This window comes from Empidonax traillii, unplaced genomic scaffold, assembly GCF_003031625.1.
Source record: "Empidonax traillii isolate 1590-97213 ecotype Southwest subspecies unplaced genomic scaffold, ASM303162v1 scaffold276:size1176444, whole genome shotgun sequence".
Classification (NCBI taxonomy): Eukaryota; Metazoa; Chordata; class Aves; order Passeriformes; family Tyrannidae; genus Empidonax; species Empidonax traillii.
In genome coordinates this window covers 607614-633528 of record NW_020955469.1, presented here as the reverse complement: position 1 = coordinate 633528, position 25915 = coordinate 607614, and the positions used below count along the sequence as shown (strand labels likewise).

General features: G+C 44.2%; 1 protein-coding gene and 1 long non-coding RNA gene across 2 annotated transcripts in view; one reads left to right on the top strand and one right to left on the bottom strand.

Annotated features, from left to right (window-relative positions):
• The window catches only part of PITPNA (phosphatidylinositol transfer protein alpha), a 22588-nt gene extending 1333 nt beyond the window's left edge, over positions 1-21255 (bottom strand). The window contains exons 1-11 of the mRNA XM_027889966.1: positions 21114-21255; positions 16088-16118; positions 10636-10781; positions 10003-10094; positions 6315-6322; positions 5349-5423; positions 4902-4985; positions 4224-4301; positions 3204-3314; positions 1454-1576; positions 642-711 (exon numbers count right to left, since the gene is read on the bottom strand). Of these exons, the coding sequence (XP_027745767.1) occupies positions 664-711; positions 1454-1576; positions 3204-3314; positions 4224-4301; positions 4902-4985; positions 5349-5423; positions 6315-6322; positions 10003-10094; positions 10636-10781; positions 16088-16118; positions 21114-21133 (816 nt within the window). The 5' untranslated portion in view covers positions 21134-21255 and the 3' untranslated portion in view covers positions 642-663. The remainder of the gene's footprint in view (positions 1-641; positions 712-1453; positions 1577-3203; positions 3315-4223; positions 4302-4901; positions 4986-5348; positions 5424-6314; positions 6323-10002; positions 10095-10635; positions 10782-16087; positions 16119-21113) is intronic.
• A 324-nt stretch (positions 21256-21579) lies between these two features.
• On the top strand, positions 21580-23226 carry LOC114060446. The gene is made up of 3 exons (XR_003571888.1): positions 21580-21625; positions 22491-22610; positions 22944-23226. It is a non-coding gene; the product is annotated as an uncharacterized LOC114060446 (long non-coding RNA).
• The last annotated feature ends 2689 nt before the right edge of the window (positions 23227-25915 follow it).

Genomic DNA, 25915 nt, shown 5'->3' with positions numbered 1-25915 from the left:
TAAATGGACAATCTCTTCTTGCTCCTTGCCTTCTTACTTCCCTAACACTATACCACATTCTCCTACAGTGTCTGAGAAAAATTCAACAAAACTGAGCCCCAAATTGATGACATAATTTAACAGAATAGAAAGAGAACAAGTCAAAAGCATTAAAACTGTCATTGCTGCTTCCCCTGCAGTGTGAAGTGTTGCTCCAGCCCTTGGCCCATTAGTAAATACTGCTAACAAGCAATGCAAGAAATAAATTCCTTCCTAATATTCTTGGAATGTTCCATTTCCAACCGTATCTAAGTATTTGCAGGTCCAACTTTCTTTTTTTGAGACACAAAATTTTTCTGTTCAAGTCATGGGAAGTAACACATGCACTACAGAAATAAGAACAGCAGCAAAATCTACAAAATGTTCTAACACATTTTTCTTACACTTCTCACTCAGACATTTCTTCAGAACAGATCTGAAACGAGACAGTAAACTCGCTCATCAACCTGCCAGTGAAACGAGTTCACTATAAAAACAATCAATACCACAGATTTGCCTGTCAGCAGCTATAAACAGGATCATTCCTTACTTAGACTTCTCTGGGGTTTTTTTTATCAAATAATAGAGCAATACAGAGTTTGTCCAACTCCCTTGATACCTACAGTGCACGAGGAAGGAGTCATATTAGTCATCTGCAGCCGACATTCCTTTCACTGGATCTTTTTCTCTCATCTGAAAGAGGAAACAATATTTGAGTACTGATTCTCACAGACATTATCTCAAAATTTATCAGTATGGAACACATTAAGCTACCTCCTGCATGTAAGACATTGATTATCCCTGAGCATCCCAAATCACTGGTTGTGAAATGCACGTGCAGGCACCATTCCTGTTTAAGCTGCAGGTTGCCTACAGGATTTGGAACCATTATCCAAGGGGCAGAGTGTACTTGAAACTATAATGAAATATCCCGAGGCATGAAGGGAGGGAAGGGTGAAGTGCAGGACACAAATCATAGAACAAGGTTCCCATTATTACCAAACTTGTGTTTCTTTGAGTAAGAATCCTGTTACATACCCTCACTGCCTGCTTATAGGACTTAGAGCTAAAAAAACCCTTTTACTCAACTGGGTTTTGGCAACCAAGGAGGACAAAAATCGACCATTCAGCTTTGGGTAGAAACGAACACAAGATATTAAAGCAGTAAATGAATCACTGACACTCAGACCCTCATTACCTGTGGTTCAATACATTTACTGGCTCAACAACAAACAGAAAGAAGTCCATAATGATCAGAAGGAGATGCCAGCACGATGGAGTCATGGCCCAATCATTCAAACCACACACAGCATGACCCAGATAGCAGGAGGACAGTACACACCATGCTCTGACAATGCACCAGTCTTTCCTCTCTACTGGACTGGAGAGAAGCAGCTTCTCACACAACCCACACCTGCCCTGCTTTTCCACTGACCTCATCCAGCTGTCTCTTGGTCTCCTCCTCCATCCTACGAATGTCCTCCATAGTCAGATCAACCCACTTATCGAGCCAGCAGAAGAGCTGCCGATGGAAGTTTGTGAAGAGACGCTTTTCTTGCTGCAAAAGGAGGAGGAGTAAAACACAAACGAGCTTAGTCACAGGGCAATTTCCATGGATCTGCCCGGATTGTTACAGTTTTCAGAGATGTGTACACTGAAGAATCAGCTCCCTCGCCCACCTTTCTACACAGCTGCCACAATTGGAAACTGGAGAGAGCTAATTTTTATTCTTTTAACAGAATATCTAATCTAGAGCCTTGAATCCCCAGAGAAAATGCCTTTTTTTTTTTTCCCAAGCCTAGACAGCAGTCTGCACACTGCACTGAAATAATCAGTGAATGCTTAAATAATTTCCTTTGATTTGGCAGTATTGTTCTGACTGAAAAAAGTGCTCCAAGTTGGGTTTACTTAGAGCTCGAGAGCTGTTCTGAAGGCACACAAAACAGGAGAAACAGGTATTTTTAAAATAATCCTTAAACTTGCTAAAAACTGGAAGTTAGGAAATGTAAAGGGCTGACAGGCATCTATCTTGCTTTCTTTCTTTTGCACTGACCTACAAAAATGCCTAAACTTGTTTTCCACAGCTGAAAACCTTCGAGCAGAGGTAACTAACGAGCACAAGCTGCTTCAGGTTTGAAGCAATTTACTTCCATTTTGTAGGAGGTAAGCCAGACAAAATCATTATATTAGACAGGGATATAAAATGCCTCTTGCAAAGTCCTCATTAAGGAAGGACACTTCAGTTTTACCAATTATGGTTTCATATCTGATAACCTGCTCTTATCAAAAGCAGCTCGACTACTTTGAACCAAACCTGCAGACGCTCATAAAAAGAAAAGGATTGAAGACACCGCTTTGTTCAGGGCTTTTGTTACACAGGTATTTGAAATCTTGTACCACCATGGTCATTCCTCCTTGGAGTTCTCCTTAGATTGCATCACCAGAGAATTGCTTCTGCAGGAGCAGCACTGCAGTTTATCAATATTAACCCCTGAGAAGCCTCTGTGATCTGAAGGTGCTGGTGTTTTATGACCATGGGATTTATGAACACTGGAGAATCACACATCCTGATTCCCAGCTGTAGCATCCTGGGGCAGTTCATGGGTTATGGGCTCTGCCACAGAAAAAGCTCTTTTCAGGATACCAATTTTGCTTTAAGTGAATGAAGTTTCCTACCCTCTGCTTGCTTTTCAAGCAGAGGAAAACATGACTACAGCGCTAGGACTTGCCAGAAAGATCCTCAGCTGATCAGGATCAAACAGCTGAAGCTGTAACTATCTCCCCATCTCCCCACAAAAATGTCTTGCCCCTAAGCAAAGCAATTCTAGTATAAATGCATCATCTCTTCATTCACAAACCAGCATCCAAGTGACTGCAATTCTCAGGCTGATCTATTAAACACTGCAAAACAGCCAATTTACCTTCACACACTGGAGTCAGAAAGGTTCAATAGCCAATTCACAGAACAATCAGCCAGCCCTGCCCTTGGATTAGCAACAAACCGAATCAATGTTTAACTCATTGCAGGATTTCATAGGCCTTGACTACACTGCCTGAGGTGACATGACTGAATTTCAAGCTAACATCTCCAGGCAGGACACACTATTAGAAGCTGCTGAGGTGTTATAACAGGTAGAAGGTGAAACACGCCCCTTTTCAACAACTCCCTTCATGAAATAACTCACCTTCTGTATAAAGTTCTCAACTTTATTTTGCAGGCCCCACCACTTGAACTTGACTGTTACCAGCTTGTAAGCACACATGTATGGACAATCTGACTGCTTCCCCAGGTCCTTCTGCAAAGACACAAAGATATTCACATTAAGACTCTGGCCAAGTGTCTCCCGGAAAGCAGCTCCTTCAGTCCTACCTGTGAAGTCTTTCCACAATTCCTCACAATCCTCTTGCATCCCTTACACCTTCCTTATCTTTTATTGACTAGTTCTGTCACATCTTTTCTCACACCTTTTTAAGAGTATAGAAGAGCATGATGAAAACAGACCCTGGTTTTCTACATAGGTTGCCTTCCCTCCATTTTGAGAGTAGATTATTCCTTCCCCTCCTCTGTTGTCCATTTTCTCTTCAATTAAAATTATGCATTTCAGTATTTTCACTGTTATGACACTACTTGGTTTCCTTAAAAGTCTCCTGACAAAGTGTTCCTACCTAAAACATTTTGGAAATAGATAATATCACCTGAGTCACTCACATAATTATTAAGCCCTAGAGAAAACTCCATAAGGTTTCCTACTTCCTTTTACAGGAGCCATATCCACTCTTTCCAAATGAATTTTATCAGCCTCAGCTTCTGCCAAGTTTGCCTTTGCCAGATCAGACTTGCACACCCACAGCTGCCGAATCCCATTCAGGGTCCCTTTTAAAGACTGGTATCACATTTGCACTTGTAGAGTCTTCACATTCCAAGGATTTCAGTGAAAGGTTAAATACTGCTGGGCATTACTCAGCTATTTCATCCTCCAATTCTCTTGGGTGGACCCTTGGGCTGAACACCAGACAGCTCTGGCGATTTCTTTGTACCAAACTCTTCCATTTCCTTTAACTTCAAACAGATTCACAGCTGAGTTCCCTGTTTCCTCCTACAGAGGTGAATCCAGCATTTTACAGTTGTATCTTTGGCTCCAAGCCCCAGCATCTGTGCCTCAGTCACGTGAGCTGACACAGCCCCTCAACTCATCAATACCTACCTTCCAGTTGGGACCCAGAGGTCCACGGCCAGTCTTGACAGACTTGAATTTTGCTGGATCTTCTTCTGCCTTGTAATCCTATTGGACAGACCAACAAGATTAAACACAAGTTCTCCTACTGTAACCCAGCTGCTCACTGTCACATCTTCAGTGGGAAGAAAAGCTAAAATAAATACCTGTTCTGGTTTAATACCCAAGACCAAGTCTGAGAACAGGTATCAAATATGGTATCAAATACTGTTTTAAAGTCGGGAAACTCAGACAACATCCCATTTTCATACAGTTGGAGGTTTTTTCCAGTCTAGTACAGAAACATCTCTTACTTTCTTACAGTAACTGTAGTGATTCTTAGAACAAAGTGACTTGTGTGGCCATGGGTCAGGCTCAAAAAGGAGGCCGATTCAGAGAAATCCTGTATGGGCAGGGCAGTGTCATTTCCTGATAGTCAAACACTTAGTCAGCTGCAGTGCTGGAGAACTACACTGTCACATGCACTGGAAGAAGGCAACAGTGTTGATGTAGCTTTTAAAAAAGCTCTTCCTCCAGCTTGCTGGAACTTTTAAGGAATGCCTTCACTTGTGCTGCCACCTGAGACTATTCCTGAGAACACAGGTTGTGCATTATCCCCCTTTTAGCACAAGGCCTCCCCCACTGAGAGCTCTTACCCACCTACCATACCTTGGGAAGGACTTGACTCCGATCAGCAATGTCTATGTAAATGGCTTCTACACTCTTCCATACCTCTGGCTCCAGTTTATGCACCTGCAGCGAGAGAACAAGACCAACTGAACTGGTTCAACCACAGAACGTTACCAAAGCCAGCAGGAGGTGCAGACACCCAGAGCTCCCCTTGGACACACACAGAGGGGACACTGTGGCAAACACACAGTGTGAGATCTGCTAAAGGAGCAGAGGTGCTCACACAGAACGAGTGTTTGGGGGCCAATTTTATTCACAAGTGTGAGAAGCCAAAGGAAGGAGGCTCTGCCTTGCTAGTGAGATAAGCATTTCAAATCCAGGAACACAGTGAATAGACAGTTCCACACAGCAGTTCTCTAATCTAGCACAGAAAGCAGCACTGTGACATTAAAGAGATGAGTAAAATGACATGACACAAGTACTTACATTCTCTTGTGTTCCAAGATCTGATTTATGCCAGGTTTCAATTTTGATCAGGAAGTCATCCTTCATATACTCATTCTGTCATCAAAATAAAGCTTCTTATTATTCTCAGGATATGTAACTTGTCTTCTTATTAGCTAGATAAGCATTAGGAAAGTCAACTACAAGAATTATAATTTGATTGGGGTCTCAATTAGGGAATTTCAGAATTATCTGTAAACACATCATTGCTTTTAAGGAATTAGTGATCAATTAATTTTGCTAAGATCAGATAAAGCACAAGCTGTTCACTGAAAAAACATAAGTTCCATTGTTTTAGTGAAACATTTGGAGTTTATAAATATCTTTTTCTTTAAAGGACAATATCTGTCACTCTTTTCAGAGTTTAGAAGGGATAACATAAGTTAACTAGGCAGAAACCACCTCTTCAAAGAGATTATTGATCTAGCACCGAGTACATATTTTGATGCAATTCTTCAAATTAATAGCAATATTTAACTGATGTGCTGAGAGCTTTTGACACTGGAAAGGGGAGGGACAAGGAGCAGAGATCTGCCAAGTAAGCAAAAAACTTTCCATTTCTCACTATTACTGTGGGTGGCAAAGGACTTCCAAAGGTAACCCAATCCTCCCTCAAGGGAGCAGAAACAAAAGCACAAGCCAGTGGAACAGCAGGTAAAAAGGAAATATCAGATTCAGAAACCATTCCTCAAAGGGACATCCTGGCATGGGCCAATGGCTTTTCCTCAGTTTCCCCAGGCAGTGGGGGCAGTGGCACATTCCCTTTTGTAAAGCTGAGCGTTGCTGCAGCACAGACACATCCCTGGCCTGGCCACAGAGGGTTGGGAAGGGGGGTTCATCTGTGTGATCTCACAGTGGGAAAAGCTGAGGTGCCTTTAGCTAAAGAGCTCCTTATATCCAGAACATTCAGACATTACTCCATAGATCATTAGTAAAAGCAATACTTACTGTAATAACTGGTCCAAGAAATCAACACATGCAAAGAAAGAGATACAGTACTTTAGTGAAAAAAGACTGTACAGCAACCCCTGCCCTCCTCCCACTGTCAGCAAAACAGGGGCAGCTTCAGCTTCCCAGGGGGCTGCTGCTACCACTGAGTTAAAAAAACATGAAAGTTGTTAAAAACCAGTGAAGTTCGCTCCCTTCTCCTCTGGAAATTCTCAGACTTGGAGAAACCCAGAGGAGCAGCAATTAATTATGTACTGCCACTTGTGCTCCCTGGACTCCAGCCAGCTGGATGAGGAGATGGAATAAGTGTATGTTCAGCTGACAGCATTTTACCAATCCTTTCTCAGCTTGCAGATAAGAAACCTCCCCATAGTTCTGGAGCAAACCCACGCTGGATTTCAGGGCAGGGCAGACCTCCCTGTTCCTGCACGGGGTAACCAGACCCTCTGCATCTCTGCTGCTCATGGTAACCAAACTCCCCGCACAGGGAGGCTCAATTATTCAACACAGAAAAGCCATTAAAGATCCTATAACAGTCAGCATCTGTTCCACCTGAGCCATCAGGGCACCTTAGCAATTCTGCTCCAGACTAAGGAAGTCTGAAGCTGGAGTGGAACTTCACTGTTCTGTTGTGAAGTTTAACACGAGGGCTTTATCAAACAGCAATTTGGTTTTAAAGGTACGCATTGCATTTTGTGAGTTTCCAACCCAACATCCTGGAGACAGTTACCATCCCAAATCACCCATCATGCACATCCAGCTTCCTTAATTACCTACTGCTGGGCCTTGGATTGTTCCAAACCCCCAGCAGTCTGAATATTGCTTTTTACAGCAATTTTACAGAAGGCCAATTATTTAGACTGACATGTTGGGGTTGAGGGAGAGAACAAGGAAGCAGAGCTGACGCTAATTCTTAAAAGGCTAAACTTAATCTCAAAGAACATTATTTCTGCAGGAAGGAGGGTTTTTTTCCTGCTAGTCCCTACAAAACAATGCATAAACCAGCCATAATTATAAATCAGGGCCTTCCCACCTTCCCATGACTGTGTACCACGACTATGCAGCTGCCTTAAAACAGGTTCCTTCACCTTCTTAATTTCTTCCCCGTGGGGAAGACTCCTCATTTGTAAAGCAAACAAATTAATCTCTTTAGAAATGTCCATTAAAACTCAGATGCTCAGCTTGTTACAAATTAGGACTTGCTCTTGAAGTGTTACAGCAACAACTCCTCCACATTTCAGCTGAACTTGTAACTTCTCAGTTTCTCGACATTTGGCCACAGGCCACACTTCTACTCAGAGGAGTGGAACACACATCAAATTGCTTGTCTAAAAACGTTTAGGCAACATTACATCAGACTGCAGAAAACACCCAGGAACACTGTTCTCCTTGGCACAAGCCCACAGGTAGAAGTATTAGACAACCCTTACCACTTCTTACTGGAGAAGTTGTGAACGCACACAACAACAATCTCGTTTACTGTTCATGCTCTCGGAGGAGCCAAGCGAGGCTTCCATTCAGAGCACATAAAAACAACACATTACAGCACAAGCAAGTGTGCAGAATTGCAGGAAGTTATAAACTAGGCATTTAAATCCCCTCAATCTGCAGTACTGCTTTGATAATGGCACATAATATGCATATTAAAGTAATAATTGAGCTTTTCGGCGAGATACAGGGAAATGTAAGAAGGATGATCTTATATAATAAAAAGAGAATACCATGAGGCACAATTAACTAAAAGTGCTGCTTTTTTTCCAGTTTAGAAGGCTCTGTGGAACAGCTGATGTGCAAGCAAGCAGTGCCCCAGGGAGCAGCACTGACACCCCCCCTGCTCCGGGAGGACACAGGCACAAACACCAGCAGCTTCCGCACTCAAAGCAGGCCGAGCTCTTACTGTGTCCCTGGCTCCGAAATTCCAGACTCTGGTGAGAGGGATGACAGCTCTGCCACGTGCTGGAAGCCAGCAAGGTATTTTGTGCTGCCCAAAGACTCCCAGCAGGCCATCCAAGGGCTTCTCATGCACGACCAGAACACCTGAGAGTGTCCCACAGGAAAATGGTAAAGCACAGGGAACCCCACAGCACATCCAGGGGTTCTTCCCTGCTGCCCAAGACCAACCAAGGGAAGGTTTCAGCAACTTTTCTGAGCTTTCCTTGATTCACGTCAGGTTGGCAGATTCTCTAAACAGATTTCTCAGCCTCCGCATCAAAACTGCCTTCTGCTCCAACCCCCACAACAAAGCCCTTCCTATCTCATATTCTATTGCTGTTTATTACAGTTGAGGGCTTTTTTTTTGGTTTTGTTATCATTTCTAGCATATCAAAACCTTCTTTGACTGGGTTGGAAAGTCTTGTACTTGATTTTAGCATCACTTTTTTTTTTTTTATTTTATTTTTTTACTTAAGTGGAATTTTAGCAGTGGGCAACTGAAGGATGAGCAGGTAGGAGTGAAAAAACAAGTAACTCCACACCTTTGTTTCAGAAATTGGTGGAGAAGGAAAAGAGGAGGATAAAGCAGATATTGAAATCAGTTCAGTCTGCTTAACATGGAAATAAGCTAGACATTTACTAGATCATTTAAATAAAATGCAGCAAGAACACTGCATAAAAATTAGAAAGGTTGCAAATAACTTTGTTTCCTCACCTTGAATTATGAGACACATTAAAAATTTATCGTGCAGGATCTGAATTTTGTATTTGAAATATCCATTCCACAAGACTGCTACATGTAATTTCACATACTTAAGTAACACCATCCTCTCCCACTGCAAAGCTTTTTCCTTCTTTTAAAACACTTCATTTAAAATTCTCTTAAGTAAACTGTCGAAAAATATTTTTTTTTTCTATCCTGAGTTTCAAGTACCGTTGGAATTTTTAGGTTTCTAGTTCCCATAGCAACTGTACCACTACCAACTAGCAGCAAATGTATCCTCCAAAGATGCAAACAGCATAAAGCAGCCAAAAGCACTACATAAGTTTGGAGGCAAAGTCAAATTTTCAGTTCCTACAGCAGCGAAGACCAGAAGAGCAGTAGTGGTTAAACACTGTAGCTGGTAACTTCACTGAGATACTGAACATTCCTGCAGACAATGAGTTTGATGTTATTTCACCACTTTATAAAGCTTCCAGAGCCTCACCCCTGCCTTACACATGGATTCACTTCATGCTTGTTGGATGAGATTTGGACAATTGTGTCAAGCAACTGCAGCATTACCTGTTCAGCCTCCCCCAAGCTCAGATCCTGCCACTCAGCAAACACCCTCACCTAACACTTTGCTCCCTCCAAACTGCACCAAGCCAGAGGCACCTGAGATCCGCCCTCTTCCCCTCCTGCATCTTCCACTGCTTTTCCCACCTGGCTACGCTGCACTTGAGTACTTCAAATCATCCCTCATATTTATTTCATCAGTGTTACACATCTGTTCCCTCAGCAGGACTAACGTGTTCCTTGGGCTGTTCTTTTCCACTGTCACTCAGTAGCAGCATAACAGGCAAGGGCACTTCTTTTAAGTCCTCATATTTTGCTTTTCCTGACCACAGAAAGGTGGTAGAGAACAGAAATCCAAGAATTAAGAGCTGAAACAGCTTCTATCCTGGTTGCCTCCTTCCTTATCCCCTCCTACCCTCGTCCCCACCCTCAGAAACCAAAAAGCCAGAATCCAACAGTCCTTCCTCAGGCACTCACCGGTTCTGCAGTAGGGATAGGCATTCCATGCTTTTTCATGTATATTCAGAGCTCCTTCAGGGGCCAGCATTCTCACAAACGTTGGCACCTTGCTGCAGAATTTGGAAATGGGAAGAAAGGCATCGATAAGGACTTCATGTAATGAGAGCTCTGGCCCAGACACTCTGAGACAGGCAGGACATCACCTGGAATGCAAATGCTAGAAATATGCACTTGTGCACAGGGGTGGAATTTGTAGAGCTCTCCCCACCCCCAGTAAAATGTTTTCCAGAGGTACCAAACTGGACATGTTAATATAAACCTTTTTTATATAAGAAGGATATACAAAAAAAATCAGAGGCTGAAAACAGGTTGAAATCTAGGAGGTATTTTGCTCTTTAGCCAAATTTGAGTATGAAAATACTGAGTAACAGGATCAGACTTGCTTTGAAAAGCTCAAAGCCAGATTTTCTCGGGACAACAGCCACGTTTGCAGGGGTGGGTAGGTGTACAGTGATGCTGACTGCCAGCTGCTGTTCCACTCCTGCGTGTCTTTCAGCCTTTACACAATCTGTGATTTACAGTTGGTGCAACCCCACCGCAGCTTCCTGCAGTTCCTCTTGCCCAGCCCTGGGAGCAGAGTGTTTCCCGTACCTCTGTAAGTGGTAGATCTTGTGTGTGTACTGCCCACGTTCTCCATCCCTTTCGTAGGGTTCGTTCACCAGCACCTCCACTCCTTCTCCTCCTCCAGTTTCATTTTTACTGGCTTCTGCCACAGAATACAGTTGCCCCACTTGATACTGAGGAAGTTAAAGACACAGTGTTATGACACATATAATTTAGCAGAAGTAATAACTCCACCAGATGATGCCAAGGGCAAATTTGTTACCTGGGGAAAGGGCAGAGAAAAGGACACCCACTTGTATGGCCAGATAAGAAGCTCATTTAATTCCATTTGATATACAAAGCTTGAGTGGTAGTTAGGAGGAAAGCACTGCCAATAAAATAGTTGCCTTTAACCCCTAAATCTCAAGCTCCAAACCAACACAAAACCAGGAGAAAGCAGGGAAGATTAAAGGAACATCAGGATAACATTTAAAGAAAACACAGATGACTTCAGGAACACTGTAGGAACACAGTCCTTTGTTTTCACTCTTTTTGGCACACAGGTGTCCCAATTGTTCAGGTCAAATGGAGAGTAAAGCACTGCCAGTCCTGAATCAATAAGCACACAGTACTGCATCCAGGAGAGTCCCAGGGAACTTCACATGAAGTTTTTTTACAAAATGCTGTCACTGTTCCCCCTATTATTTTTCCTATGATCCTTGTTTTGGCTTGTGAGTTTTTTTCTGTATTGCACTTCCTCTTAGCCACAAGCTTAAACTACTAAGAGGGAGAGCACAGAATTTCAACATGCAGTAAAATTTTTATCCTAAGCTCATTTTTCAGTCTCTTGCTGACACTCACTTGGCACATTATTTGCCAGAAATCACTCAAACCACTTGATACTATACAGTTGCTTTCATAAGAGGCGTGCATGAAACAAATGTTTCACAGGGAAGAGCAGAGGAAAAAATCAAGAACATGAACAAAAGAGAACATTCTTCTCTGCATAAGGTGTTAAGATTAATACACTCCTGCCTCTGGTAGCTACAAAAGGGGATGCAGAGCTCAAAAGAAACATGATCAAATGCAGAAAATTCACTCAGGTCTCTCTGAGTGAGGCAGTTAGATGAGCAAAGTATGAGGATGAAGAAGCTACAGCACTAAGCCAAAAGGAAGTGTTCTAACTTAAAAGAGTTAAGTCTTCAGAACTCTTAAGCAAGCAAAACAGCAACTGTTGCCAAAGGCAACAGAACAGAGAGGCAATCTGAAAGGGTAATCCACAAAGTGTTTGGCATCGGAAGTGCAGTGACTTAAAAAAAAACCCACCAAAATCAAAAAACCCTCCAAAACACAACTACAAAGCAACGGAACACTGTTTAGGCAGCACAGAGCTCTGCACCAGAGTTAGGAATAACACTTAGCACACTGCAACCCAACCTGGAAAAGTGGAATACAACCGAGAAATACTTCACTGGGCTGGTCCATCTTCAGCAACGACGGAAGATTTCTACTGTCGTCAAATTTTGTTGTCGGTGTCCAAAATAACAACAGCTCCCAAGCACTCTGGTGTTTTGTACCATCTGGTGCTAACAAAGACCATGGAAATATTTATTCCTACTGGAAGAGCAGCTTTGCTGGATCTCTCCAGAAGGTGCTGGCCCAGGTTATACGAGCAGCCCTGGCTTGGCTGGACAGTTCCTGCGCTGGCACAGCAGGTTGGGTTTCAGTCTGGGATTCTGGGCTGCAATGACTTCTGACATTTCAGACACCACATTGCTTTCCTTATGACTCCCTACATATGACCCATACAGGAAAAAATATTCACCTCCCTCCAGAAGAGCAAAACATGATGAGTTGTGAAACCTTAGAAGTAAAGGTTGCTTTAGTACAGTTAGAGTCACACATCCACTCACAGTGAAGAGGGTTTGTGATGAGTTTGATAAATGCAGTATTAGAGGGGAGGACTGAATGGCTTTGACTGGTTTGCAGCAAGTCCCAGGACAGGTCTCCAGGGGTACAAACTAATTCCTCTTAGTAACAATCTCTTATTCATTTCTTCTCCCTTTCAAATACGTGGGTCAAAGTTCACACACTAAGAGGATAAACCCTTTGGTTTAACATCTTCACCATTTAAACTTCCCTGTTATTTCTGAGCCTTTAATCGCATTGATAAAAAAGGCCCAAATAAAACTGTCCCAATGAACAAATCCCTCAGCATCTGCCTGCAAAGGTTAACAGAAAAACAGATCCTGACTCCGTGAATCTGGACTCTAAACAGCTCCGTCCCTGCAGACCCAAGAGCTCCAAAATAACCTTCTTCTCTTCTGCAAGAAATCATCCCCCTTGATCTGTGTCACAACATCCCTTATACAGCTGACAGGATATCTTCATTACACCAAAACCCTTTCAGAAGGCCCGATTTCAACATCTCCAAGAACAGTTGTTTTCCCAAAAGCAGCTTTGAGCACAATTAATAAATAAGATTCCTCTGTGTTTGGCAAGCTCCTTCCCATGTGAAAGGAACAAAGAGGCAGCACAGAATGTGTACACACAGCTCTAATCCATACCAGAATTTCAGTGGCAGCTGGCACGACACCCACACAGCCGCTCGAGTCCACGCTCCCACCGTTGGCACCGCACAACGCGGCGCTGGTCGGAGATGGGAGCAAAGGTTGGCACCCCGAGATACAACAAGGAGTTTTCCTTCTGCTCCCTGCAGTGGGACGATGTATAAAACACGGCAATGCAGCTTGCAGCCTGCACTTGAGCAGGGCCACGTTTTGGCAGAGCTTCCTTGTAGAAGACACTCTGCTACAGTCTAACTCCTACAGCCCAGCCTTCAAGTTTTTAGTCATCACCAGGGCTTCTCTTCCTCTATTTTATTCCCATCTTAGCAGCTACTTGGCTAACTAGTCAGCACTGATCTCCCCAGTGCCCTCCTAATCACTAGTTTTCCCTTGAATTCCATACTATTCGTTAAGCTCCATTTGCCAGGGATGAGGAGCCTGAACACAGAATCCTCAGCATATCACAGAACCACACAGAAGACTCCCACAACCCTTTGGTGATGCCTCAAAGTTACCATTAATTTCACTCCCTATTTTACACATTGGCATCAGACTTTCGTCAACAGTTTGCACGCAGAAGGTGTGAACTCATGTCTTTGGAGCAAAAATGGCCTATATTAGAGTGAAATCAGAAGTCCTCTTGCTAGTCAAGAGATGCTTAATGAACAGCTACACAGCCAAGAGCCACAACAAGTCTCCAGAGCCCTATTTAGGAGTTTTGCACACAAGGAAATCCTTGAAAGCAATGAAGTTTTAACAGCTGTTTAGTACAGACAGCAATGTGGTGACCAAGTGATGCACAGATGTGTCAGCATCTTTCCACATAGGAAGGGGGTGAAGCAATAAGAAGAGCAGTAGTCATCCTCTGAGTCAACAGTGCAAATAACCTTTCTTCTTAAGCACACCTTTAACACTGCCAGATCACCCCAGCACACATGCAAAGGTAAGTGAACTTCAGAACTCCTCCCACTCACGGAAGTGGCTCCTGAAATCTGGTCTATCCTGGGAAAAAACACCAGACCTTGAAAAGCGGCATCACTCAGGGACATGGTGACAATACACAAATTTCAGGAGAAATTGACTTTGGTCAAGTTGGGGATCTATCCACAATCTAAGCACTGGACCCAGGGTAGAGGAACACACCTCCTGAAACAGATAACTCCTGGGCACCCACAGACAAGGAGGCTGCTCGAGAGTAACAGATTCACTTACAGCCCAAAAAGCTCAATGCCCACCCAGCCCACACACAGGGCTCAAAAGTACCTGGCATTGAACAGCCAGGGAGGCAAAATGCACAGCCAGGGACTCGCTTTAACTGGATGAAGGCTAATCCCAGTATCAGAGAACTCAGAAAACCCCTGTGTTGGGTTCTATCCAATCTAACCCCCTCAAAGAAACAATCTCTATACTGACTTGCATATTCTTTTTTACACAGCTTGATACCAAGGAGCCACATCACCTCCAGGGCAGGGCTCCTGTAATTCAGGCTGAGGGCTTCTGTCCACTGGGCTTGAGTGCCTTGCCATTTACCCCCAGCTTTGTCTAACCAGCAAGTTTGCCTCCTTTGCTTACCTGGTAAAGGTTATCATGTTAGTCCTTCCTTTGTCAAGGATTTCCCCACACAAGTAGCACTCAGGCACAATAAAAGACCCAAACACCCCTACTGTAACACTTCAGTCTGACTTCTGTTAAAACTGCTTGAAACAGATGAATGCAGAAAGCATAAAAGCTACGGGTAGGGAGCTGGCAACAGACAGACTTCTGGTGTTAGAACACAGAACACAGATCTAAAACAGCTCCCTGATCAGAGGCCTAGACTTTCCATCAGCATGTGATGCCTGTCACAGAAGACTGATCCACAGGAACAAGAAACTCAGCTCAGACACAGCTTTTGTTTTACCAGCCAGCCCCATGGCTGCAGGAACACCCCACACCAACTCCTAAACTGGGTTCTGTCGAAAGAGTGGAGAGTTATAAAAGAGATGTGCTTAAAACAGTGCTGCCATGAGCCAGCCCACCACTGTCTATGCCACAGTAGCTGCTATATTCAGAGGAAAGAAAAATGAACAAGAGTGCTGTTATCACAGCTCTCCTCAAGAGTTAGAACAAGCCCTTGATCACAGCTCGCAAACCTAAGGCTTACAGCCAAGGATCACAAGGAAAAAAAAACCCAAAACATCAAGAAGAAGAAATCTGCTGCAGAAGTGCTGTAGACTCAGTCATTTCAATTTCTACCTTGCTAGTAGGAAGGTTAAAAAATTCATAAAATTTGTATGGTGAGATTCTCTGTAAGAGTGGTGCTCAGTCAGAAGGGAGGAGGGAAAGGCAAGCTGCAACTTCAAGGAAACAGTAGGGAAACAGCCACTGACTCTGCACAGCTGCTCCATGGCCAGTCTGGTGGTCCAAATCACCATGCCCATTATAAACTACACTTCTTCTGTCAATTAGAGCTTTACCTAAACAAAAAGGAAGTTCTCTGCCTGTAAAAGCTAGAGAGGGCAGGTCTTAAAGAGTCCTAGGAAAGACAAAATCTTTCTTTTGCTAAACCAGCCTCATAAATCAGGAGAAATCCTTGATCTTTGCCTACAAGTTTAAAAACAAAGAGTTCCAGCAACACACAGTTTAAAGGGTAACTTAAATTTGTACTGAAGCTTCCTCTTCATGTTAGAAAAGAACAATAGTACTAATCAAAAGGAAACCGCACTTTTAAACAGTCTGACAACTCAAGATTTATAATCATCTATCTGAAAGTATAAGAGATCAGTGCCCTCAGACTTTACTTTGGTCAAAAGGATAGTGAATGAGTAACAGCTCACAGGGGTCCTGCAGACAGCTATATCCTTCTCTTGCATTTTCCAGTTTTATTTCATACAAACTGCTTTGATCACAAGTTTATTTACAGTCCTAAAGGAGGCAAGAAGAAAAGAACTTACCTCCTCCACAGACACAGGCAGGATGACGCGGCTGAAAGGGAACACAGAAACAGAACGTTACCAAATATCCCCAAATTTACCCAGCACATTCCTCCCAGCAATGGCTGCACAGCTCTGCCCTCCACCCAGCATTCCAGCATCCACCCATTGCTACCGTCCCCAGCTCTTACTCTTTAATCCCAAGACTATTTATACAATAACCTCAAAGAGAACCGACACACGACGGGGCGTAATTGCAATCCTCTGCTAAAACTCTGTCATTCAACAGACCCTGCCTGGTGATACCTCCCTGGCCTACAAATCCACGCAGCACCAGCACGGTGGTGTGTTCCCCCCCCAGTCCATCCTTTCAGCAGTCGTTTCTCATCAAGCTGCTGCAGAGGGTTGCTCTGGGCCTCAGAGATTCTGCTGAGCTCTGCGAGAGCCACAGGGCTCTGAAGATCTGCTCACACGTCCCCAACCCAGCAGGAAACAGCCCTGAAGAGAGAGCGGAGGGAAGGCTCTCTCAGAGCTCACTGCACAGGAAGGTGCTGCCACTTCTTCGCTTCTTTTCACGTGGCGGTTTCCTGGACGCTTCTGAGAATTGATTGACCAGACAGCAGAGCAAAAACTGCCAGAAAATTGCACTGAGGGTTTTTTGAAAGGGAATAAATGTAAAGTTGACAAAAAATGAACACGTGTTGAGGCCTTTAAAAATATTGCACCCATACAAAAAACTAGATTTGTATTTAACTTCTGCTTCTCATGTTGAACAAGGAACCAATGCAAGAGACAGATATGAAGTGGATACCGCTAGTGTGGGTGGAAGAATTCCCAATTCTTTGGGAATTAGTCTCAAAGAAACTAGGACATAATGGGATCAGGAAAAAAAGTCCTCTTTATTAGCAAACTGATTTTTAAAAAGCAGTACTGGTGAAAATTGAATTCTTTTTTTCCATACTGCCAGCAAGACACCACAAGAACAAACTGCAAGAGAGGGAAAAGTTTACAGATTATGCAAGATTACTTATGACAGCAATGCTTTATGCTGGCTGCAAAGTACTGCAGAAAGAGCTACTGAGAACTGCAGATGAAGTTCAGTGTCAACAAAAGTAGAATAATGCACTACAGGCACTTGTTTTCACCAAACACAGTTTGGGTTACTGAGCCCCAAATTAGCTACTGCCAACAAATGTCTTGTGTCTTTATGGAAAAGCATCTGGAAACATCAGCTCAGCAGCAGTTCAAAAGTAAACCCAATATCAGAACACACACAGAAAGAGACTATGATGTCACTGTAGTCTCTCCTGTATCAACATCTTGAATATTGCACATAGTCCTGATCACCTCATCTCAAAGAGGATACGGAACAAGTGCAGGAAGGAAAAAAGGTGATTGAAAATGGGAAAAAGCTTCCATGTGAGGAGAAAGCAGTCAGACCTGGCCTTATCAGCTTGGGATCAAAAACAGCCAAGGAGTTCAGGTATGGAAGAGCACTAGAGATCATGAACGGTGTGGAAAACTGAATGGAGGAGCAACAGTGGCTGCTTTACAGCAGAACAATCAGCAGGCACCAAATTTTAGACCAAATCAAGTGTACTTCTTTACATCATGCCTACTGATGTAGATCAAGTAATGGGATTCCTTGACAGACATGGAGGTATAAGCAATTTTTAAATGGGATTCAATCAATTCATGGAGATCCATGTGCCACTTACTGGTAGGACACACTGAACAATAATCGTTGTAATCGCTATTACATATTGTTTCCTGAAAATATCTGCTAAAAGGCAAGATGGAAGAGGATCTTTGGTTCCAATTCTGTATGGTGTTCCTCACATAAGGGAGGACAAAAAAAGGGAAATGGATTTTCACAGGCAGACCTTGTAATCAAGCAGGACTTTAGGTTAGTTACCTGCATAATATGAATGAAAAGAAGGACAGGGTGATAAGTAAAGGTGAAAGACCAAGACAGAGGGAAGAAACAATGGCTTTGGAATGGAGTTAAAATATTTGTCTTTAGAAAACCTGGTGTAAAAACATTGATGTAGGCTAATGAAATTCCATTTAGGAAACTGGAAGACACTAGATCTGAATATCTATCTTAGAGTTTAATATTCATCAATGAAGAAACAGAAACACAAACAAGTTCAATGGTTTACAGTTTGTTCAGCAAGCCAAGAATGCAGGAGTGAATAACACTTATAGGTTGTCAAGTAATAAAGGAGGAGGAGGGAAGAGTTCTCAAGAGGATCTGGAAGAAAAGCTTCACAGGAGCAGCAATGGGAACAAAATTTCCTAAGTTTAGGACAGAACTCGCTCAACTTACGAGAAATTATACAATGTGGTTGGCCTGAAAATGATGAGGAACAAACATTTAAGATCCCTCTTAGATTAAAATCTGTCTCAAATGGCAGCAAAGGGAAGTACAGCTGCAGGGAAGGTCAGTGCTATCACCATCATTTCACAGGAAAGGGAAGTGAATCTCCACACTCTGATTCTCCTCAAGCTCTTTCAATGCAGCTTAAATCAAAATAAGGAGAGCAAGCAAGGCTTCAACCAGCATTTACCAACCCTGAAACCAAAACCATGCAAACAAGTGAACAAAATCCATGCAGCTCATCTGCAGCACTGATGGGTGGAAGTAAAAGGCAAGTCTGAAAGTCTGACAGGATATCAAATGAAAAGTTAAAGTCATCACTGCACAACCAGCAGGACAAGAATCTGCACAGAAATGGTGACACAGACTGACTGACAATAAAACATGGGACATCAGCTTTTTGTTATGTTGCTCTACTTCTGTAATGCCTCCCAAAATACCTGTGGAGCAGATAATAAACCCCCTCTGACTGAGTAGGGAGGATGTGACAAGGGGTCCCAGAGATGGAAGAATAATCTGTTCAAATGACACGCAGTTACAGGTCACTTATGTTTTTACCACCTACACTAGGTAGGCTGTAAGGTACCTGCATGCAGTGTTTGGGCAAGCAGAGCTAACAGAAATAACAGCAAAACAGTCCTAGCAAAGTACTTCAAATAGCCAGCTCACACCAAAACAAGTGGTTTCCATATGCCTTAAACAACTGCTTCCTGGAACAGGAGATTTCGTCAACAAACAGCTCAAATAGGATGCAAAATGGGCAACTTTAGCATCCAACATCAAGGAAATACATACCAGAACCCACACAATGACACAGCTCAGGATGTGCAACTCTTAGAGATGGCTGGGAGACCCAGGTCAAAAACAAATGCTCATTTCAAAGCACAGCAGCAACCTTGACTGCCCTCAGAGCCACATATGTCTTACTAAGGACACAGTGAAGGGAAGAAAGGAACAGAGCAATGTAACTAATGACAACATTTAAAAGGTTTGCTGGCCCTTCTGGAAAAAGAAATGGAAGCCTGAAAAAAGAGACAACTGTAGGAATTCTGGTTTTTTTTAACCTTCAGTCTTAACATTTACATTTCATATCTTGTTTCTGAAATAGGCAGTGTGAAAGACCAGTAGACATGTTGATTTGGTGAGGTAAATAATATCGAGTAAAATGAATTTTGGAAGTGATGCTCATCAAAATGAACTGTTCATACTCTCAGAAATCTAAAAATTCCAAGGACAGATGTTCCCACCTTCACAGCACAGCTCACTGGCAATGAGCTTTACTGTGGTACAGGGTAAGAGCTTGGGAGCAGAAGCGAAAAAGACAGAAATAAACCACCCAAGGTGCTGTAAGAGGGAAAGTAGTAAATTCATAGGCAAATATCAACAAAACAGAGGTTACAGGAGTTAATCATATGCACCTGAAACTAAGCACTTAGCCCAGGTTTCTGTCTGTTATCCAGTTTAATGCTACAGAAGGTAACAATGTCTCTGTGTTACAAAGAGCAGTCCTGCTGCTGCTCTTGAATTCTACGCTCCCATTGTTGGATAAAAATAGCAAGGGTTTAAGGATTGGGGGAAAAAAGTTAATCAAGTTTAAAGACCAGCACAAGGATCAGTACAACTCTCAATACAGTTTTAATATTTAAATCCACCCCACGGTCCATAATCTGGCAAAGTAATTGCTATAAAGAGGGCACAGTCATGTAGGTAAATGTGTCTAAGAGAAGACCTAAAAACCCAATTTATCACTGGGATCACAGACAAATCCTACAAGGGGAGAGGAAAATATAAACAGAAAGCCTCTTCCATCAGCCAAAAGGAGTTTAAAATGATGGAATGCACTCAACTTAAGAATGCACTTGAATTAACCTTAAGAATCCAAGGAAGAACTATGTGCAGGAGTGTGCAGAGCTTGAAGTCACCCAGCCAAAGTGCACCGGCCCAAGAGCATATTCCAACGTTAGCGAGCTCAAAGCTGCTGAACCGAGGACTGCGAAAAGCGACTGTGACTAATATAGTTCCACACCCTCGCCTGCTTTCCACCCCTTCAACCCCACGGCGGGGCAGAACAACCGCAGCAGCCTCAGGGTCAGCAAAGAACTCCAAGGGCCGGTTTCCAACATCCAAAAATATTCTGGCGCTACCTTATTCCAGGAGGGAATAAGGGACCAAACCCAGGCTTGGCTCTTGGCTCCGCTACAACGAGCAGAGGGGACGAGACGCCCCAGCCTCCCACAGACCCCCCTTCCTACAGAAAGCACCGGGGCTGACACTCCACCGATGCGAAGCCCTCGGCACCGGGAACACCCCACAGCCCAGCGCCGGTGCGGGGCCAAGGGCCCCGGGGGGCCGCGGGGGCCCCGCGGAGCCGCCGAGGGGCCGAGCAGACCCGGTGCCCGCCGGCAGCCGCGGCCCCCGCCCCGCCGTGACCTTCACGGCCGCCCCCACCGGCGCCGCGGCCCTCACAGCGCTCCCCCTTCCCTCCTTCCCTGCCTCCCTCCCCGCGGCCGCACTGCGGGGGCCAGCCCCGGCCGCCCACCCGCGGCCGCCCCCGCTCCAGGCCCGGAGGTGACCGGAGGGACGAAGAGGGGCTGAGGTTGGGAAGCGGGGAGGAGGAAGGCGGGGGGGGAGAGGGGGGTGGGAAGCAGCGGCTCCCGCCGCACTCACTATTCCTTGATGAGCACCATGGCGGTGCCGCCGCGCCTCCCGGCCGGGCCAGCCCCGCTGAAGGTGACAAGGAGGCGCGTTCCCCGGGGCCGCTCCGCTGCCGGACGGCGATGGAGCCGAGCCGAGCCGAGCCGAGCCCAGCGCGCCGCACCGGGACGGGGGGGCCGGGCCGGGGGGGGGGGCCGGGGCGGTTCGTCTCTGCGGCAACGGCTGCGTCACCTCCGCGCCGCGCGCGGGGCGGGCCCGCCCGGCCCCGCCCACCGCCCCCCTCAGCGAGGCGGGAGCGCGGCCCGCCGGGTCTGGGTTCGGTTTTATTTTTTTTTTTTTCCTGTGGTTTTTGTAGTATAAAGTCGCCCTTTTAGGGGTTCTCCCAAGAGGTGTAAAACTAAACTGCGGTTCGTTTCGGCTCTCCGAGCCTCTGGGGTTCCCAGAGCGGTACAGCGGTCTCCCGGCAATCCCTCAGGTTTTTCTGAGTCGGCTCCGGTGTTTTTAATTATAGCAGCGTCTTTAGGGTCTCTCTCTCTCTCTCTCAAGAGATGTAAGCTTCACGGTGTTAATCGTTTCAGCTCTTAAGGCTCCTGCCGCTAGTGAGGTTCTACAATCAATACCATTAAATGGTTTGGGTTGGAAGGGACCTTAAGGATCATTCAGTTCCAACCCTCCCATGCCCTGGGCAGGAACATCTTCCATTAGACCAGGTTGCTCCAAGCCCTGTCCAACCTGGCCTTGGACACTCCCAGAGATGGAGCAGCCACAGCTTCTCTGGGCAACCTGTGCCAGGGTCTCACCACCCTCACAGGGAAAAATTTCTTCCGTATATCTAATGTAAATTTCCCCTTTCAGTTTGAACTCATTACTTTTTGTCCTGTCACTACAGTTCGTGAAGAAGAGTTCCTCTCTGCCTTCCCTGTAGGGCCCCTTCAGATACTGGAAGGGGGCTGTGAGGTCTCCACAAAACCTTCTCTTCTCCGGGTTGAACAGCCCCAAACTTCTCAGCCTGTCCTTGTAGGGGAGGTGCTCCAGTTCTCTTGTCAGCTCCTGACCCCCCTCTTTTGGGAGGGCGAGGAAGGGAAATGACCAGTGATCAGGGTATTAAAGCAAATATCCAGGGGATAAGTCAGTGCTACAGTCAGACAGGGTGAGCGTCCTCAGGTACTGGGCTCCACCTTGTCACCAGGTCATGATTTATCACACCTTCAAGTCTTCTTTAGTTTTCAATATTACTGCTGAGCTGCAGTCACCCAGGCTGCACTTGGCATCACGAGGAACCCCAGATATTTATTAGAAGGCGATAGCAAAAACCCTTTTCTGTGACCTGTACTCAATAAAAACCACTAAGGAGTGCTAATCTTACTACTTTTGTCACTGGAATCACAGAGCAAGGATTGTCATTATTGGATTGGAAAAGTAAACCACCGTAGGTTTAGCATCACCAAGCTCAAGAGGGGATAACTGAGACGTGCAGCTTTCCTGCTGACACCTGCATTCCCACCTAAGGTCAGTTGTTCATCTTTCATTATTTGACACTAATTCACCCTGCATAACTGAGCTTGATCTCATTCTCAACCTGCCCTCTACGGTTTGGGGACTTTTTCCAGAGATTAAATTTTAATTCTCCCGTAGAGCTTAATTGGCATTAGCTATTAGCTCCCAACCTAGAGAAGAAAAATTCAAGGAAACATTCAACCTGTGTCCTGCCCTTTGGCAGGTGACACCCTGTAAAGCACTCGTGCTTCCACAGTCTCCTTAGGAAGCAAGCAATGCTTTTATTATGTTCAGCCTCAGAAGGAAAACTAACAATTAACTTAATAACACTTTATTTTGAGATAGTACTGCAAGAGTGCACATCACCTTACAAACACAGAGAAGATGACACAGGCCTGCCCCGAGGAGCTTACAATTCAACTTTGACAAACACCACAAAAAATTCTGTGGACAGGAAAAGGTGGTAATGCTCTTGGGTTAAAGAAGGGGTTTTCTGAAAGAGGGGATTGTCTCCAGAATAAAAAGTGAGTGGCAGAGGGTCAGGCACAAGGAAGTGACAGGCAGCAGTAGGGTGAACGTGGAGTACAGGACACCTGATAAAAAAAGATTGCACAGAGACAGGCTGGCAGCACAGGCAGGAAAACAAGGAGCTGAGGGGGTTTATAATTAACATGTAAGAATGCAGCTACATAACACATCATTGTTTCAGCTACTCCAGAGAAGATAACATTGTGAATTATAAATCAGAAGTGGTGCTTTTTTTTTTAATTAAAAAAAAAAAAAAAAAAAAAAAAAAAAAAAAAAAAAAAAAAAAAAAAAAAAAAAAAACAAAACAAAACAAAACAAAAAAAAACAACCACAACCAAAACCAGTCCCTTCCCATCAGGAATCCTACTGTAATACTCATTTCCACTATGTAGAAAAGTAGTACTCTGCAGTTCTAAATTGGGGCATAGGGAATACCAAAAGCTCTGCAGCTGCAGAAAAGACTCAAAAGGGGGGGGGGGGGGGAAGTAACAAAAATTTGTAGTTTTAAGATTTCATTCTTTCTACCCTATGCTATCTGCTTTAAGTTTTGTAGCATATTTCCCAAATTCATCAGCATGTCAAGAGGGAAATCTACTAGAAAACATTTTAGTGATTTACTGACTTAGTTACAATCTCATTATCCTGCAATTTTACTTTGTAGATGGAGCATGAAGAGACCAGGCTTTGCTGTGGGAGTTGAACATTTTAGTTGCTGGAGCAGCATTGCAGTTAAGTTGGAGCCTCAGCAAGATTTGCTCTTTTTTTTTTTTTTTTTTTTGCATACATCTGTGTCCAGTTTCATCTCAAGGATCCAGATATAGCTTTATGCAGTTACTGTCATAGTGTAAGTGTCCTATTAAAGCAGAACAGCAAAGATTTTCTCTGCCACTTTTGATACAGTGTCATTGCATTAGTGCTAAAGACTGTGTCAACAGGGCTTAGGCACTGACAGATTAGTGAGAGCAAAAAGCTGTCTCAACCTCCATTCCCCACTCTGTGAATTTAATTTTTTTTATATGTACTTTTTTAGCATGGGTGCACATTAAATGCACGTGGGAGTCTGCAGAGGTCAGGAGCAGCCTTTTCACAAGGTGCAATCACCTTTACACAGCAACACCCCTGACTCTGAGGGCTCCTACAAACACCAAGGACTCACCGATGAGGTTTCTGCCTCATTACATTCCACTGTAATGGGGATGCTGCCATGCAGGTCTTTCCCATGACCACCCTCCCTACACTTCTGCAAACTGACCCTGATCCACCACGTGTGACAGGACCACCCCCAGTGTTTGTTCTGCACTGTGCATGACAGCATTTCACGAGGCTGAAGGCAGAATATTGTCCTCCAAGGGCCCATTGCTGCAGGAGGTGCAGGACTGCAAGTTATGCCACAATCAGGGGAGTATCTGCACGTCTTGCATGCAGATATATTTGAGACTGCTTTTAAAACTAGTTTGCTTCACAACTGTCAGAATAAATTAAACCCCACCAGTGTTTTACCTTAGCCCAGCATGTTTTCTTCATCTTTGACCAATTCTTAAAAGACAGAAACGTGTAGACAGAACAACAATCTTTCCTTGGCACAACTTTCTTATTTACAGCAACTTAAAATCTCCCTGAGTTAGTGGATGCAGAGCATTGTTTAACCAGCCCCTTTAAAAAAATAAAAAAAGAGAAAGAATTTCTACTTCTGCTCCCCACTACATTCTGCAGCAATGACTCCCCCAGTTGGTTGCATGGCCTGAGAAGGTGATAAAGGTGATACCACTTGTCTGTTCAACTCTGAATAGCTAAAACTTCCCTGGGTACCCACCAGGACTGTGACTCCAAGACATGAGCTCTGCTCCCCACAGCTGACCAGCAGCTTCTAAACACCATGCCACATCAGCAGAGACACTAAAACTCACATATCTAACATTTTATCAGAGGAAATTGGATTTGAAGGTATTCCTAATAAAGGGCAGGGACTGGGAACTGCAGTAGGGAGGTAGATGGCAGAAATAAAAGAGTGTTCTTTGAAGTATGTGCAGCTAAACTAAAAGGCAGCAGCAACTCCACTGTGACTTCATGAAAATATGCCACTCTCTATTCCACTATTTTGCAGACACATTTATAACAGGAATTCAAGTGACAAAGGAGTGGAAGCAATCACATTCAATGTTCTGAAACCGAGGTGGAAGTAATGCTGAGTTAGCACACTGACACCCTCCAGCAGCTTCTCTGCTTTAGGACACTGAGACTGTGGATGGTGGCTCAGACACTCACCTGTCCGAGTTATTCCTAAAAAAAGGTACTTAATCTGTCATTGTCATGTCACAAATCTCTTGGAGCAGGAGTAGGAGTATTGTAATATTAAATGCAGAAACCTGCAGAAAGCCCTCTGGAAATCTAGGCAGGTGAGTCTCTGAAACATATACTTGAGACAACACCAGGTGAACAGGAAAATTAACCAGAACTCTGCCTCCTTAATTATTGCTCGACATAAAAGAAAGAAAAGCTGGGAAGGTCACTGAATCATCACCAAAAGACAACAAGTTCCAGAAAAGTGTTGACAGCAGGCAGTAAGGCTACCTTGGAACAAACACATTTAATAAAGGCAACACATTAAGAAAAAAAAAAATAAATTCACAAATGTGTCAAATGCTCAAGTGGCCAGTCCTTTTGAAACGAGTGGCTGAAGACTGAAAGGTACCGTGGAGCAGCATCGGAACTGCTGGCGGGAGCAGTGACTCGAGATGGCGCTGCCGTCCCACGGAGCTGCCTCATCATCCTGCACTGGCAAAGCACCC